Source organism: Etheostoma spectabile, chromosome 12, assembly GCF_008692095.1.
Source record: "Etheostoma spectabile isolate EspeVRDwgs_2016 chromosome 12, UIUC_Espe_1.0, whole genome shotgun sequence".
NCBI classification, from domain to species: domain Eukaryota; kingdom Metazoa; phylum Chordata; class Actinopteri; order Perciformes; family Percidae; genus Etheostoma; species Etheostoma spectabile.
This window is the reverse complement of record NC_045744.1, coordinates 21,707,981-21,724,947: the sequence shown is the minus strand read 5'-3', so window position 1 is coordinate 21,724,947 and position 16,967 is coordinate 21,707,981. Positions and strand designations below refer to the sequence as shown.

At 40.5% G+C, this 16,967-nt stretch overlaps 1 protein-coding gene and 1 long non-coding RNA gene across 2 annotated transcripts; both read left to right on the top strand.

Moving 5' to 3' along the window:
* Positions 1-332: 332 nt before the first annotated feature.
* Positions 333-16,764, top strand: gad3 (glutamate decarboxylase 3). The gene is made up of 16 exons (XM_032532342.1): positions 333-604; positions 1,784-1,891; positions 3,669-3,775; positions 4,273-4,408; positions 6,059-6,149; positions 8,165-8,277; positions 10,274-10,389; positions 11,095-11,174; positions 11,527-11,581; positions 12,089-12,205; positions 12,992-13,056; positions 13,544-13,622; positions 13,784-13,933; positions 14,063-14,170; positions 15,102-15,191; positions 15,362-16,764. Exons 1-16 carry the CDS (start codon positions 583-585, stop codon positions 15,533-15,535), a joined length of 1,611 nt encoding a protein of 536 aa, XP_032388233.1. The 5' UTR covers positions 333-582; the 3' UTR covers positions 15,536-16,764.
* Positions 14,327-14,489, top strand: LOC116699677 (uncharacterized). Its single transcript, XR_004334477.1, has 2 exons — positions 14,327-14,368; positions 14,405-14,489. It is a non-coding gene; the product is annotated as an uncharacterized LOC116699677 (long non-coding RNA).
* Positions 16,765-16,967: the final 203 nt, after the last annotated feature.

Here is a 16,967-nt window from a genome sequence, read left to right as displayed (position 1 = left end):
AGAGTTGGCTGTCATTAAGAAGGACATGAACCCTTTCTCTGTTGATGTAGAAGGAGTAGGGGCATGTGCAGATCGAGCTTACTGAAATACAATGTGATGATACTCTCTGTAGTCTCCACCAGCAACTCCTGCTATCAGACTTCCACAGGGAGGGATATCTCAACGCCTGACCAAATAAAACCAAACGATGTCAAAAGAAAAGTGAGAATGTTGTGTGTTTTTTTTTATTTGGGCGAGCATACCCTGAACACTGTGATCAAATGGAGAAAAACGCCCTACATGGCACAATGTTACATAAGAAAAGCATCATAGCAGCTGGCTGCAGACCACACCTCCCCTCACCTGCTGCTCTTTAAATGCAGCAGGCTGACACCACTCTGCCTGTGTGCCTCGGGTTGGATGAATTACTATCACTGACTTCTGAGAACTCTCAGGCGGACCTGTTTATCCACAGTATTTACAGCGAAAGAGAATTCAATGCAACATCATTTTGGGGATATCTTGACTGTTTTAAAACAATAGCAACAGTGGGACTGAACTAAATTGCTCATCTTTGAAGAACAATTTCTAATTTGTATTGATATGGATTTCTTACAGCTGCCAGGTAAGAGTTTGATGACTCTCTATATAATGAAAAGTGTTAATTCGAATGACCTAGAAATATATATATGTAGCCCAAGTGTAGAGTGCAGTTATGTATTTGCCTATGTGATTTGAATGCAGACGGCATCAATGCATACAGCCACACTATCTGAAATGGGTACATCAGAGATAGCTGGTGACACGTCACAACATGAGCTAAACTTAAAAACCACAATATGCAAATCACCATGTGAGAGGGAAATGTCAAATCTGTTTTTATGAAGGAGTACTCAGTCCTTTCCTTGCACAAGGTTTCTTAAGATTATGGCAATTATAATGCATTTATTGTTACACAGAGTAAGTAGGCTAACAGGTTATACCTAAAGTACTACCTTAGAAGGTGAGGATTTAGAGTTGGTGGGTGCTGGTGCAGACTGCTAGGACATCTGTTGAAATCTAAGAGATCTGTTATCCCCAGATCGTAGGAACTTATTTTAACATTTAAATAAGAAGCTTTTCTAACAACAAACGCAGCTCCCTTATTTACTTTCCCAAGATCTTGAATGGCTCCCTCCAACCTAGTGTTAATTTCGTCAGACAAGACGAGACTAAATATGTTCGTCAACAACCTGTTTTCCATGACGAAGACGAGACAATGAGACGAGACAGCGCCAATTTCCAAAAACGCTGACTAAGACGAAATCAACATGCATTGTTGTTGACGAAAAAAGAAATGTGTAAAACGCTATTTGACTGAAATGCTTATCATAAATAAGGTACCTTGAGTTCTCTTTTGAGTGAAACTATAAAATGACTAGACTTTTATTAAAACTTAAGATATGTGAATGACTAAACATGACTACAACTAACAAGGACGTTTGGCACAAGACTGAGACTAAATTAAAAATAGGTGACAAAATTAACACAGCTCCAACCAGATAAAAAGATAACTGAGAGCTTAAACAAGCTGAAACTTTCCACACATTCTGAGGCAAAGAAGGAGCTTTTCTTGTGTTGCATGTCACGTTATTGTAGTTTATTGTTCTCGGCCTAAGTGAAATGTACCGACAGAGTCAACTAGACACAGAGTGTCCAGCTGTGTTGAAGCATTTTACTCAGAGCAGATGTGAATGATCCCACAGACCTAGCTAAGCCATCAGCAGCACATTTACTGACCGACATGCATATTTGGTGCTTTCAGAAAGAATCATTGCCGAATCGGTGGGAATGGACAAAAAGCAAGAGAACTCAGCAGCGGTCAGAGACCGAGGACAGACGCTTGCTGACTTCAGCAGCATCTACAGCAAAGGTGAGAGCTCCTGCTGTCCGGAGTCCCGCCAGGTTTGGTCCTCCTCACAGGCTGAGGCTTCCATCGCTGATGCAGGCAACGAGTTCTTTGGTTACGTTAGGGGTGAACAACACTAAAATCAAATTTAGAAATCTGGTTTTAAATCTGCAAACTTCTACTTGTACTTGCTTTGCACTATTTCTTTCTTTTGCATCCAGTTACGGAAGAGGATTAGTGCCACATGTGAAAAAAATGTATTGAGTTCTGAGTTTAAAATCTGAGATCAATGTCAGAATTTTGAGATTAAAGTCAGAATTAAAACTTTTTTAAATGAAAAAAAACAATTTTAGACTTTTAAAAAAAAGCACAAAAAACTAATACATTTCACATGTGGCTCTAATCTGCTTCCGTAATTTATTCATCAAATAGTTCTTTCCAATTCAGAAAGTTTTATTGTCTTTCTATTTTTTTGTATGATGGTGCAAATAAAGTATAAAAATAAAGCCAATCAAGTTGTAAAGTGATCATATAAGTAAAAAAGGCAGTTTAAAAAAAATGAATTCTATCTTCATTCAAACCCAGGGGACAGGGTTGGTTCTTGAGGTGAAAAGGAGCACGAGGCTACTAGTGTAGGTCCACTGGAGAAAAATCCCCTGTGTTTTGTTACACTATTACACTTCAATCTGTGTGTGGAGAGAAACTGAAACTTGTCTTCAAATATTTCTGTCATAGTGGGTTGAACCAGAGATTGACTGTAAACTAAACTAAAAACTTCTTTAATACATCTTTCAATTGTAAAAGGCTGTTTTCTGCTGATAATCTATTTATCTCATAAAAATGTAAAACTGTCTTGAGCTCAAACGAACTAGACATTAGCTCACACGGCTGGACTGTCGTACCACACATTTATGTACTTGGCCTGTGAAGCACTTTGTGATATTGTCTGTGATTAGTGCTATACAAATAAACTTGACTTACTGACTTACTTACTTACTTACATTGCACTTGACAAGTGATCTTAAGAACAAAAGCTTGTTTTGTGGGAGTTGACTGACAGATGTTCCTGTACCAATATTACAACAAAACATTGACAGTACAGGATGTCTTTTTCATCTTTGGCACTTCTCTAAAGTGTTTCCACAACCCCTTTATTACTTTCTTGGTTGAAATCTGTTTAGTATAGACTTTTAATGATACAGAATCAATAAACAACAAAGAAAACCCGACAAACATGGCATGACATGATTAAATAAGACCAACTGGCTCAGGTAGTGGCGGACATAATCCAATTTGAATAAAGACATTAGACAATATTTTACCAACCTGAAGCTTTTCCATAGTATTTATTTAAAGATGATGTCATTCTCCACACAAGGTTTTAGTAAATTCTTTTTTACTTGATAAACTGCATCCAGCTAACATTTTGCAACTTACCAGATACATTTATCAACACTGTTTCCTCATTATAGTCCTCATCATATTAAGATATAAACTGTGATCGGAGTGGTATCACATCCCTAAAAAAAAGTTATTAGGACATGAATGATGTCTTAATGTCTAGAAGACAGAGTGGCAACACCCCGGGGACTTTACTTAAAAACCTAAAGGTGAAATGCTACTTTCTCTGTGTTAGCAGTATGTGTTAAAAGATGTCTAATTTCCTGGTTGGTTGTATAGCTACATTTTTTCATGCAAATATGTGCCATGACTCCCAAGTTGGGCAACTTGAAAGGGATATGTGTGTGTGTGTGTGTGTGTGTGTGTGTGTGTGTCTGTATGTGTGTGTGTGGGTGTGTAGACCTGCTCCCAGCTTCAGGTGGTGAGGACGTTACCAGAGGATTTCTGCAGGAGCTGCTCAACATCTTGTTGAGCTATATCAGCAAGTCAAGCCAGAGGGGCTCCAAGGTACCTAATTGTTACGTGTAGGACTGCTGTGTTGAAATCCTGTAAATAATGTTGCTAGACCTGCGCTTTGTGGGAGGGGCGTGACATACATATCTCCTTGGTATCACATTTTTACCATCTGCTTTCATTGCTAGAGGCTTTGGGCATGTGTAGTGTTGTTTCCCCTCACTTGTGGAAGTTAACATTTCACTTCTCTAGCCAGCCATTGACCATCAATTGTAAATTAATGATAAATAACTGCAGCAATTATTAAGGTCATACATTAATCCAGAGTTATGTTATTTTTTTATGTTAGTTAGTAACCCTAAACCCACACTTTCCACTGCTGCCAGCAGATAGGGCTTAGCCTTTAGGGAAGTGATTTTCTTTTTGGGATACAGCCAATATGGTTTGGATTGGAAAAATGTGCAATAAATGTTTATTTTTATGCACACAATGAAATATGAGACACAAGGTATGGCATAATGAAAAAAGCTGTTCCTTGTTCCGTGTTTTAGATACTGGACTTCCACCATCCTCACCAGCTGAAAGAGGGACTGGAGGGCTTTAGTCTGGACCTGCCGGACCAACCGGAAACTCTGGAGCAGATACTTGTGGACTGTAGAGACACACTCAAATATGGCGTCAGTACAGGTGTGTGTGTGTGTGTGTGTGTTTTATATACAAATGCAAAAAAATGTGTTAAAGAAGGGAAGTCTTCCAGGGCTCTAGCCCCAAATGTTTTTTCAAAAGCCCTGGACCCTTTAGGCCAACTGTACCGTCTATCAGAGGCTGAAGCGCAATCCGTTTAAAAGCTAGGGAGAAGATGTTGGCGTCTTGTTAAACTATACACCCTGAGGAATCCAGTGGTACCACCAACCTAGCTTGCATCCCCTTTTTTATAGGGAAAGGGGCTTAATGACACTCCAAAGGTAGGCTAACATTGTATTCATTTGTGATGATGTTATTCCTATACAGCCGTTTCATCGTAGTGTGAGATGTGACGTCAAGTGTGTAAATCGACCTGTTGTAACCGTTAGGACAGAAATTTTCAACGGGGGGGGGGGGCTCTGAGTTACTGCAGGGGGCCCACCAAATTATTGTTGTTTGAAAGTTTCCAAGAAAAATCCAATATATGACTGGAAAATATATATTGGCCTATGTGTGAAAAAAATAACATTGATGATACTGGCCTATAGGTAAGGTAGTCACTGAGATATATAAATAATAACATTTAAAGCAACACTCTGTAACTTTTCCCTCTTCGGTCCCCCTACAGGTTGTCTCACTGGAACTACAGGTCACACAGTTCGCCTCCAGACAACCTGTAGGGGGACTAGTGGGATGAGTTACACAGTGTTGCTTTAACATGATTTATAAAATCATGTCAACAATTATTATTTTAATAGCTTAGTAGTCTATGCAACAACGGCATGTATAAAGGCTTTAGGCCGCCCAACATGTTTAATGTTAAATTAAATTTTTGTGCAATTTAATACATTCTTTTGGCGATGTGGTAGGGGGGTCCCTGCTCCGACCCCTGGTCTAGGATAATCCCAGCCTCATGAAACACAAACTACAGACCTGGGACACTGTGTTGCAGTTAGATATTTCTGAGGAAGTGTTGGCGAGTTTCCCTTGGATATTCTGTCCGATAAACAAGCAGCCATTTCGACCGTGTGACATCTGTTTACAATGTCTGGGGACTTTTGACAAAGTGCAGCCTGAACACTAACCGAAGCATAAGGAAAATGCGACAACGTTTCAACTCCCGAATCAGAATCAGAATCAGCTTCATTTGCCAGGTATGAGGACACATACGAGGAATTTGACTTAGGTTGGAGCAAGCCTCCGGGCGGCAGCCATGGAACAGCGCCACCACACGCTTTCTCGAAAAGAAACAATGCAGAAAGCAACATGGTATACACTAACAACATCACAACATCATGATGCACAGGACAACACACGGGTCACGTGGTCACATGAGGAATGTTTTGAGGTGGCTTGGGAGGGTGGAAGAAAACACAAGACGGAAGCGGGGCGGGATGGGGGGGGGGGGGGTGTATGATGTGGTGTAAGATAATTATATGTGTATCGGAATGTAGAGCGTCAGACTGTGTTATTAGAAGTTCAGTTCATTCGGCCTTGTCCTTGAGGACGAATCGCACCGAGTCTACCGAAATACAGGTGTGAAAGCTCTCTGAAAGGCTTGAGGCCCTATGCAGCCACACCCCTCGTACGCCCCCACATTTCTCTTAACTAATGACTTGCTTGGCCTATGACCTCTGGCTTTTGTTTTTCCAGGCCATCCGCGTTTCTTCAACCAGCTGTCTTCAGGTCTAGATGTGATCGGGATAGCAGGAGAGTGGTTAACCTCTACAGCCAACACTAACATGTAAGAGATCATCATCAGTGGTGTAAAGTCATGAAATAGTCTACTAAAGTACTGTACTAAAGGACAATTTAGAGGTACATATTCTTTACTTCTACTCCACTACATTTTAGAGGCAATTTGTGTCACACAAACAATGTGTGTACTGCCATGTACCAGTTTTGTCCTACCTTTCATGTGTACCTGTCTCTGTATAGTAATGTGGTTGAGTCATTCAAGTCAAGATAACATTTTTTTGCTCAAGTTAAAACATGTTCAAGTTGAGCAGATGAGTCCTGTCTTTAGTTCGTGCAGCCTGAGGTACTGTAGATCTACATCTCTTACCGTCTTTCCACTGACTTTGCATGCCTTTGTTGCGAGGTGGGATGGTGGGAGCGCCCAGAACCAAGCAAGGCACCACCAAAATACAGAAAGCCCACTGGTTTGACTTATGCATGATGCCAAAGACATAGATCCGTTAAAGACAATTATTTTATGCAAATACTAAAAAAAACGCAAGTATGAAATGCCACCAAAACATTATATACCCAAGGGTAGGGAAAAAGGCGAGGATCAGTGCTGAGGCCTTACCAGTGGAGGGATGGGGTCAAGGGGTTGAGGATTTCAGGAAAGGATCAGTCCAATCACACGTGAACACTTACTCACAAAAACACACGGTGGTGAAAACTCAAAATAAATGGAAAACAACGTCAATCCAGGGCAAATCTAGGCAGTCGAAAGTGTATAATAGATGCCCAGAGCTAAACAAAAAAAACAAAGATTAACAACAAATAAACCAGAAATGAAAGTCTTTTCAACAGAACTTAAACAAAAAGTAGAAATGAATCAAAAACCACTTCATCCTAATTTAACAAAGAAACCCACAAACGTACAGTAGATCCCCATCTCTACACACGTACTATGAATAAACACGGGCAGGCCAAAGAAAGGCAAAGCTGTGTTAAATCACCAAAACAATCACTCAATCTCATGCAGCCCTGTAGGGCACCCAGTTGGATAACAGATACCGGAAACACGCGTGGAGGCGTTCCAACCCTGGAGTGAACTCGTACACAAAACCCGTTGACGTTTAACAGGAAACGGTGAGCATTTACATACTGTGGCCATGGAAACAGAAGTCAGTCGAGACCAAATAGCTGCATGGCGGGCGAAGAGGGGCTAGCGCAGACACCGGTTTACAAACCCTGGCGTACACAAACAAACCAAATACAGTAACAGTTTATCATTAAATAAAACAACAAAACAATGTATGAGTATGCCTGTTCAGTTATGGAATAACTTTTCCTTCAATATTAAATACCTGAATAAAAGAATAAACCATGTCGATCCATTTGACTCAGAGCCCACCGCTGTCTTCCATTATGTCGGCACCAGCACCTCGCTAGCCTTTTTTTGCCCACGGCTCTGTTCTGAATGTGAGAGATATCCACACCCCGTGATGAAAGTGCAGGTTTGAACCTGCCACTGAATGCACCTCAGCAGTGGTGCACTCTTGACTACTACCTTACTGTGTAGGGGATGCTCTCCAACGTAACAGTCTGGTGTTGACTTCACACAACGTAATCCTCGGGCTGTTGAACATTTTGTTGAAACAAAAGTGTTTTTTCCAATAGAAATTCATTGCTTTAACCCTTGTGCCCTCCTCAAAAGTACTACCCTCTCGACACCTTTTATGGCCAAAATGCACACGCACAAAAAAACTGCTGTTAAATCTTCATACATCAATGTTCTTTTCTGTTTTTTTCCCCACATAAATCTCTTGGAAAACCCTGCTCGAAAATAGCAAACAGTCAATAATTTTCAGGATTATAACCCTCTAAAGCCTTCAAAGGTCCAGTGTGTAACTTTTGTTGTTGTTCATTGTCAAAATCTGTATTGCCCTACACAAACTTGTCCTTTTTTATGATTATTGACCACCACCATCCTTTTCAAGTATTCCTATTGGCTTGAAATTTTACATTTGCGCTTGCATGAACTGAGGTAGACTTATTTGTCTTTGTGATACATTTCTTTACCAGGTTTACATATGAAGTGTCTCCTGTTTTCATCCTCATGGAAGAGATTCTGCTGAGAAAGATGCAAAGCATTGTGGGATGGTCTGATGATGAGGGAGACGGATTCTTCTGTCCAGGTAATACATGCAAGAAACGGGTGGATGGATGAACAGTTAATTGGATAAAAACTGTTAAAAGTGATACTAAACATCTCCAGATACAAAAGGTTGTCACCTTCATTTTGCCTAAAACATCCAGGAAAAGATTACTTTAAACAACAGTTTAAAGTGGCTAGAGTTTACATTTCTTTCAGTTTGTGTTGATTCTAGTGGACGCTTTGGACAACAGCAGTAGTGTATTTACACACCTGCATTTCCAAAGAGTCTTTTCTTTACGATGCTGTATTGCCCACTCTATCATTGAGATAGCGTTAGCGAGGTCATATTGCGAAATAATCCATTTAGGCTACAATAAGATACGTCACAGATGCATCGTTGCATTTCAAATGTTGCATACGGTAACTTAGCCTACTTTGGATGTATTGAAAGCTAAACCCGGTATCACGGTCACTGTGTTATGAGCCAAGCATTAAAGCGTGACTCCCGCCAAAATCCAACCTAGGGTCTTCTTGTAAATGGAACCTAGTCAAACTTTCATTTAAAAGCATAATTAGGACGGATGCTCCACTTTTAAGATTTGCCGTATTATCGTTTTTTGGTCAAATGGCCTTTTGAATGGGAGTACTAGGGGCACTACTATGATCACATCAAAATCAACATTTTCAATTTTAATTTTGTGTACAAAGACTTAACTAAAAAGAAAGGTTTTGAACAACTCACTTAGCTGTTGTTGTTTCTTTGCCATTCAAAAAGTGAATCTTCAAATACGGATGAGCGGACTCCATATGAGGAAATGTCATTATTTTATAAGGCTTCTTTTTCAACTACAAGGTCAATGCTGTTTTTCACTAATGACAAACCAACAAATGATACCACTGAATAGAAGGGGGACATAATTTCATGTAATTTACTGACATAGAACCACATCGCGCAATGTAACGTTATTTTATTAATGAACATGTTACACACCTGAGGGCTAATTCGGGGTGGGTTTGGAATAATTAGAATAATTGTTTCCATCTATTAAAGCCCAACCGACTCTGGTTTTACCAGGCATCTTTCACTTTGCCTTTTAGCTTTTAGTCTTCTTTTTATTTCCTTCTTTTGCTCAGATATCTGCTGCGCTAACTGTTCTCTGCCCGCTCTTCTACCATCTACATGTTCCCCCTTAGTCAGATCATGCGCCACGCGGCCGGGTTTCACGGCTATGCTGACAACACCCCTCTTAACATAAAAGCATTGATGTCATCCAACCTATTCAATTTAAACAGCAAAAAAACAGGGTTCATGATTGTGATTTTTTCCTCGACGTTGACGGCTGCCCATCCCAAGAAGTCGTGGTCGTTGTCCTGGACTCCCTCCTCTCATTTCAGTCACAAATCCATCGTTAAATCTACTTCTTACCATCTCAAAAACATCTAAATGCCACTCATCACTCCGGAGGGACTCAGTGGCAGAGACCCTCACCACGCCATCATCATTCCCTTCTGGATTACTCCAATGGAGAACTGGAGACAGGCTCCAGGATGTACAGAATAACGTGCTCTGGTTTATTGGCATTTCTTTAAAGCTATAGTACGTAGTTTATGTCGCCCCCATGAGGAATTCTAAGTAATGACAACAATTCTGTTATTCTCGGACAACATTGCCACCAATAATCCATTTATCCATGTCTTGTTTTATTTTGTTTGTGTGTTACTTGTTGTGCCTTCATGTAAAGTGTCATTGGGTCCATTAAGAAGTGCTTTAAATATAGTTATCTGCAACTCAATAAGAAATTGTTACATTCATTCACACAATATTACATACATACATCTTCCAAAACTGTACAATATCAATATCAGAATCAGAAATACATCATCATACAGATAGTGTAAACTTACATAAACATATGTTTATATATTTAGGATAAAGTATGGAACTGAGACACAACAACAGCCAAATCAACAGAGGAACAACACAAATAAAGAGGGTGGAATACTTGTGAATAATTTCTGCATTCTGTTTTCTGAAGGAGGCACAATATCCAACCTGTACAGCATCCTGGTAGCCAGATATCACTTCTACCCAGAGGTGAAGACCAAAGGGATGGGACGTCTGCCTCAGCTGGCCCTCTTCACTTCGGAACATGTAATCACACCTAAGACACTAACTATTGCACTGTTTGGGGCTTAAGGAGCTGTGATCACATGTAACCTCCCACTGACGTTCTGTGAAGTTTGAGCAATATTAACCCAGACTTATACTAAGTTTGAGTTAACGTTTCTTTTTTTGTAGAATTTTAGCAAAGCCATAGGCAGGCCTTTTAGTTGCAATCATGAAAATCTATTCGTGGGACAAATTTGAGTTCAAATGTGTAAACAATATTAAAAATATTTCTATTTATAAATTTATAAATTTATAAACTATGTGTGATTCATTCATGTTATTTCTTCTATGTAATGGGAGTACAAAGGAACTAAATGAAGTCCATCACATACTGTATGTGAATTATTGCACACCGTCCATTACTGTTTATCTGTAGCATAGCCACAAAGATGTTGTATTCCTTCATGTAAGGGTCAGCTGTGACTCTGATACACTGAAGGCTATGAGCGTGCACTCGGTGCTATGAGCTAGCAGCACCGAGCTTTAATCTCCAAATAAAAGAAGGTCATAGCAGGGCATCACCTTTTTAACACACACAGCTCAATCTCTGGAGATGTAAGCAGAGCTCTCACATTTATGTGTATCTGGGAACTTCTACTGCTGTCAGCTGGATGAAGGGTGTACCTGTTTGGATTTTCTTTGATTTGAGACCAATGGAGATGAATAGCTGTGTTTCCACCCATTCAGAGTCACTATTCAGTGAAGAAATCTGCAGCTGTACTGGGGCTGGGCAGTGACAATGTGGTCATGGTGAAATGTGATGAAAGGTGGGTACACTCACAAAGTACACAAGTGTTTGTCAATAGTCAATGGGATTTACGACAAAAGAAATGTTTGCTCACCTGGGAATGTCTACGTTACGGGAAAATGTGAGCTAGTGGGCTAGTACACAGCCTGTATATTGGGTTGCATGTTGACTGCATAGTAAGCTATTTTATCTTTAAAATGCATTGTTTTCTGTTTAAATATAGAGAATTCTCCCTTTTAGAGTGTCGATAGAGAGCAGGCTTGTGTCAAGGCTTGGTCAAATCAATATGGCTTATGTACGCTGCATGAATTAAGGGCTGACTGTGGTCAGTTGCTGTTCACTGAACCTTTGTCTACTTCTGGTCATTTAAGAGGGAAAATGATCCCAGCTGAACTGGAGGCTTGCATTGTTACAGCTGAAAAAAAGGTATGACTGAAAGGAAAATCGACATTTCAAGATATATACAGTTTATATGAGAAAATACTGAATTTGTTCAAAATGTCCCCTATTTCACAGCATTAGGACATACTTTCAATTTCTGGTTTGTCGGCAAAACCTCATCCTTAAATTGAATTGAGATTTGTTATACATGATACAGTCAGAATTAGTCAACATCGGGCACCCAGATAGCTCAGTGGGTTGAGCGGGTGCCCATGTACAGAGGCTTGCTCCTCGACGCAGCGGGTTCGAATCCAGCCTGTGGCCCCTTTGCTGCATGTCACCCCCCTCTCTCTTTCCCCCTTTCACTCTGTCTGGCTATCTATCTAATAAAGGGAAAAAAACCAGAAAAAATAACTTTAAAAAAGAATTAGTCAACATCCCCGACGTTCCTCTTCCGGGACTGCTCACAATCGAGGTAGAGCTGACAGCTGGAACAGACAGGACAGCACATATTTAAGATGAGGCCAACCTTCGTTCTCTCTTTCTCACCAGGGTTTGGTTCCGTTCTTTGTGAACGTGACAGCGGGCACCACCGTGTACGGAGCCTTCGATCCCCTGAACGCCATTGCCGACATCTGCCATAAACACACACTGTGGATGCATGTTGATGTAAGTTGACATGCCTGCTATTTTACATAATTACCATACAATACTATACAAATCCCTAACTTTGACAAACAAATGTAGATGTAGGCCTCAAAAACAAAATCATGTTTCACTTAATCTTCTTATTCCACAAACAACAATTCAGTGGATCCAGATTGTTAATAGATTTGGAGGATTCAGATCACATTGAGTGAATTTTACTCAGTCTGCAGTACATCCTATTAATGGAACATGTAATACGACTATAAATACTGGTACACTTCAGTCCAACATTTTTTTGTAAAGGTTTTTTAGTTACATTTTTAGTTCCTTCTAAAGGTACAGTTACTGAAGTCAGTAGTGCACTGATTGAGGTGTCCACAAGGTTCAATATAGAGGGGGGGGGTTGAGATCTCCGACTATCTAGGGAGGTCTTGGGACGTGTATTCATGTATCGAAAAAGCACAAAAACATTAAAAAAAAAATTGACAACAAAACTGATTAAACAAAAGCATCAAAGGCGACAAATGTCGAAAAAAGCCCCAAAAACTTCAAGAAAAAACTCAGAGAAATGCAACAAAAACATTGAAAAAAGCAGCAAAGATACTAGAAAAAGCTATGAAAAAGAGTAACCAATAGTAGAGTGTGAATGCTATTGAAGGGCGGGTCTTGCCTAGAAGTTGCGTGGGTTTCATTACAAACACCTGATTGGGTCATGTAACCCGCGTCACACATGTTCTGACGCACCCAGAATGTGTTGGACTTAAATGAATCGGTATGTTTTATGAGAATTTGACTCTTTTTCTCCAGGCAGCGTGGGGGGGAGGCCTGCTGATGTCAGACAGGCACAGGATGAAACTACAGGGCATTGAACGGTAAGTCCATCAACACACAACCTCAACACTTCACCTGGCGTGTCTTTGTTCTCTCTCGGGATTCCTGTGGGACACCACTACAAAGAACCTATCAGACTAACTCTTTGTGAATTCAGCTTGAAAAATAAAGCAAAGCATGATGACAACTGACACTATTTGCCAACATCAAGTGGTTTGTCCAACTGAATAAAAATCCCTCTGTAATATGATACACACCAGCCACCTGACCAGTCCTTGCCTTGTTATTTTCCACAACGTGCATCTTATTGCAGCTCATCACTATATGTGAGTTACTGTGTGTGTCACTTTGCATAGGCTACTTCTGGGTGCTGGTGTGTCATCTTTTATCATATGGGTGACAAACAAAAAAACTCCGTTATTTAAGGCTCTGGCCAGATGCTGTTTTTTGAATTATTAGCAACAGGTTCTAAGGTTGTAGGTCAGTCAGTGTGGCATTGTTAAATCTTGAATGATTCTTTTCCCCCAGAGCCTGGTCTGTAACATGGAATCCGCACAAGATGATGGGTGTCCCTCTGCAGTGCTCTGTCATACTAGTCAAGAAGAGAGTAAGACATTATACTCCACCCTTTGATTTAAGTGTACATCACAAAATAGCAAAACACGAGTACCTTTAGGGCATGTGATCACAACAGACGCGTGGAGAATCGATTTAAGGTTATCCATGCAGTTGTATCTTATATTAATGTCGCATGTCTCATCTCCACAGGGTCTCTTGCAGGAGTGTAATGAGTTGGGGGCTGAGTACCTTTTCCAGACAGACAAACCCTACGATGTGAGCTATGATACTGGAGATAAGAGCATCCAGTGTGGCCGGCATGTGGATGTCTTTAAACTTTGGCTCATGTGGAAGGCAAAGGTATTCATGGACTACACACTAAAGTTACTGGGTGCTGCTTGGTTTCAGACATTTTTCACAAATTATTCTCATTCTTACCTGTGTGAGATGTCTGTATGCTTACTTACCCTCTGTCACTCACCTTCCCAGGGTTCAGAGGGCTTTGGATCTCAGGTCAACAAATGCTTAGAGAATGCTGAATATCTGTATGACCAACTGCAGAGGAGGACAGACTTTGAACTGGTCTTCAAAAGCAAAGTAAGGCTGTTCTTTTCAGGATACATATATATGTATATATATATACTGTATATATTCAATTCAATTTTAATTATTGTATCAAATCACAACAACAGTTATCTTGAGACACTTTACAGATAGAGTAGGTCTAGACCACACTGTATAATTTATAAAGCCCCAAAAATTCCCCCAAGAGCAAGCATGGTGCGACAGTGCGACGTGCGACCATGTGGTTGCACTGTCGCTTCCTGAAAGGAAAAACTCCCTTTTAAGAAGAAACCTCGGTCAGACCCAGGCTCTTGGTAGGCGGTGTGTGACAGTGCCGGTTGGGGATGTGATGCACTGTGGCAATAACAATCACAACAAAGAAAATGGAACAGTGATTAAAGAATGGTAGTAGTAGGAGGTTCATGTCTCAGCAGGGCTTTTTATCTGTTTGATCAGTGTCTACATAATTGTTTTCCAAATAATTGTTTTCCAATTGTGACATCTGGACATTGGATTTTAAACAAGGATAAATCTGATGTACACAGTAACTGTAGGTTACGTTGTAACCATTGTTCTCTGAGTGAAGAGCCTATCGCTCCACCTTGACCCGTACATAAAGAATATGTGGCTGGGTGGAGAGAGAGTCTCGATACAATAACCATTCTTTCAACAGCTTTTCAATGACAACAGTTTTTTGTGTCCTAGACATATAAAGCTTACCTTTCAACTTACTTTAGCTTGACTTTAAACTACTGCAGATTTCAGACAACCGAAATTGATGCATTTGCACCTGCAAAGGGTAATTTAAACCTCTTGCACTAACCATGTACAAAATATTACCAGGCGTGATGTATATATTTGTCCTGTTGTTTTTGTTGGTTCAGTTTATAGTGTTAGGGTTTGCTTGTCCATCTACAGCTTTATTCAATTCTTTTGGCATGTTTGTCCTCCACCTGTCACACAGCCAGAGCACAGTAACGTGTGTTTCTGGTACATCCCCCCCAGTCTGAGAGACCTGCCACCAGGACCTGACAGAGACACAAGACTCCATCAGGTCAGTACCCAACATCAGTTTTCCTCTGGATTTATTCAGTGATGAAATCCCACCGCTGCAGTATTTTATATTAAATGTTGAAAATGGATGAAAAGAGCCTGACAGTACAGAACAAAATATAGAGGGCCATACTCTTGATGGTATAATCCTCACTTTTTATGTTGTTGCAGGTGGCTCCTCGGATCAAACGCAGGATGATGGAGAAGGGCTCTGTTTTGATTGGCTATCAGCCTTTGGGAACCAAAGTCAATTTCTTCAGGTGTGTGTTCTCCAATCCTGCCACACAGCAAGAGGACGTTGACTTCCTGCTGGACGAGATCACCCGGCTGGGTCACAACCTATGACATCTTAATTGATTATTTGGTCTTAGCCCAGTGGATGTCATTGTTTTGCTGTGGAATGAGCCTACAGTCTATCCAGTCTGGGTACACAGGGAAACATAGGTACACAGGCTTTTGACAATTACTGTACTTCTAGCTATGCTCTATAGTCCTTGCTGAACATTACCACTTTTTATAGTTTTACAGCATTACACATGCTTACATTTCAAAGCAACTATTTACTATCATTTCACAAGAAAAGTGTCCTTTTTTAACATTGATGTGACTTTGCTGACCCGAGGGCAGCATGGTGGCCCAATGGTTAGCACTGTGGCCTCACAGCTAGAAGGTTCTGGGTAAATCCAGGTCCTTTCTGTGTGGAGTTTCTATGTTCTCGTCCGGGTGCTCCGGTCCCCCCCCCCCCATCCAAAAACAACATTGAGCAAGGCACTGGCTCAGAACTGGAGTTGGTCACAGCACGCTGTAAATGGCTACCCTCTGCTCCCTTGAGGAACTGGTTAAATGCAGATAGTAAATTTTGCTTCATGTGCTGTATATGTATGTGACAACGAAGTACCTTTTTTAAAAATGTGTTGTCTCTTCTCTCATGTCTTGGTTTGGAAGCCTCTAAAAAACTAAAACTAAAACTAGCAAACACACCCTGGAAGCTAAAGCTTAACATAAATGAAACTGAAAAGTCAAAACTAAATGACAGCTGATTTGGAGTTTTAAAGCCTCACGGCAACACTGAGGGCTCCTGCAGGACTGGGTGTCAGTTAGCAATCTGAACACTAGATGGAGTCAAACTCCAGTCAGACAGTGCCAAGGGGCTCCGCTCCCTGTTCTGAAACCTGCAATACTGTAGATTAAAATTTCCCATCACACATGTGTGCGCATTTTATCTGCACAGAGTTTAATGCCATCGTTCTTCCACCTTTTCCTAAATCTCTCCAGCCAAACACTGAAAAAGTGCATAATTACTGTGAGGAATTAAACTAATTAATGCACACTGTTCTTGTTTCACAAAAATTCCCCTAAATTTGGGAGGTGATAATGATAGATAGCCCAGGCCCCTCACTATTGGGGTGGCTATAGTTGAGCGGGTGTGAGTGGCTGTGTGCTTGGGGTTCGTGTTGTTACATGATGTGCTGTTTTGTGTAATGTGGTCACAAATCAGTGAAATGTTGGTATATTAGTATAGAATGTATCTGCTGTTATAATTATGTATGTAATAATGTGCACTGCATTGTCCCTGACAAATTAACTAATAAGTAAATAAAAAATTCTTTAATTCTTTAACATCCTTATTTTCGGATTACTAATGCCTCTAAACATTTGTTTTATTAATAATGCTGTCCAGACTAGAGCACTCTGTACCTTGCCCTTCATGGCGGAAATTTCTTTTATTTAAGTGGAGATTTACAGTACAGTCTAGAAGTCTTGTGATGTCTAGTAT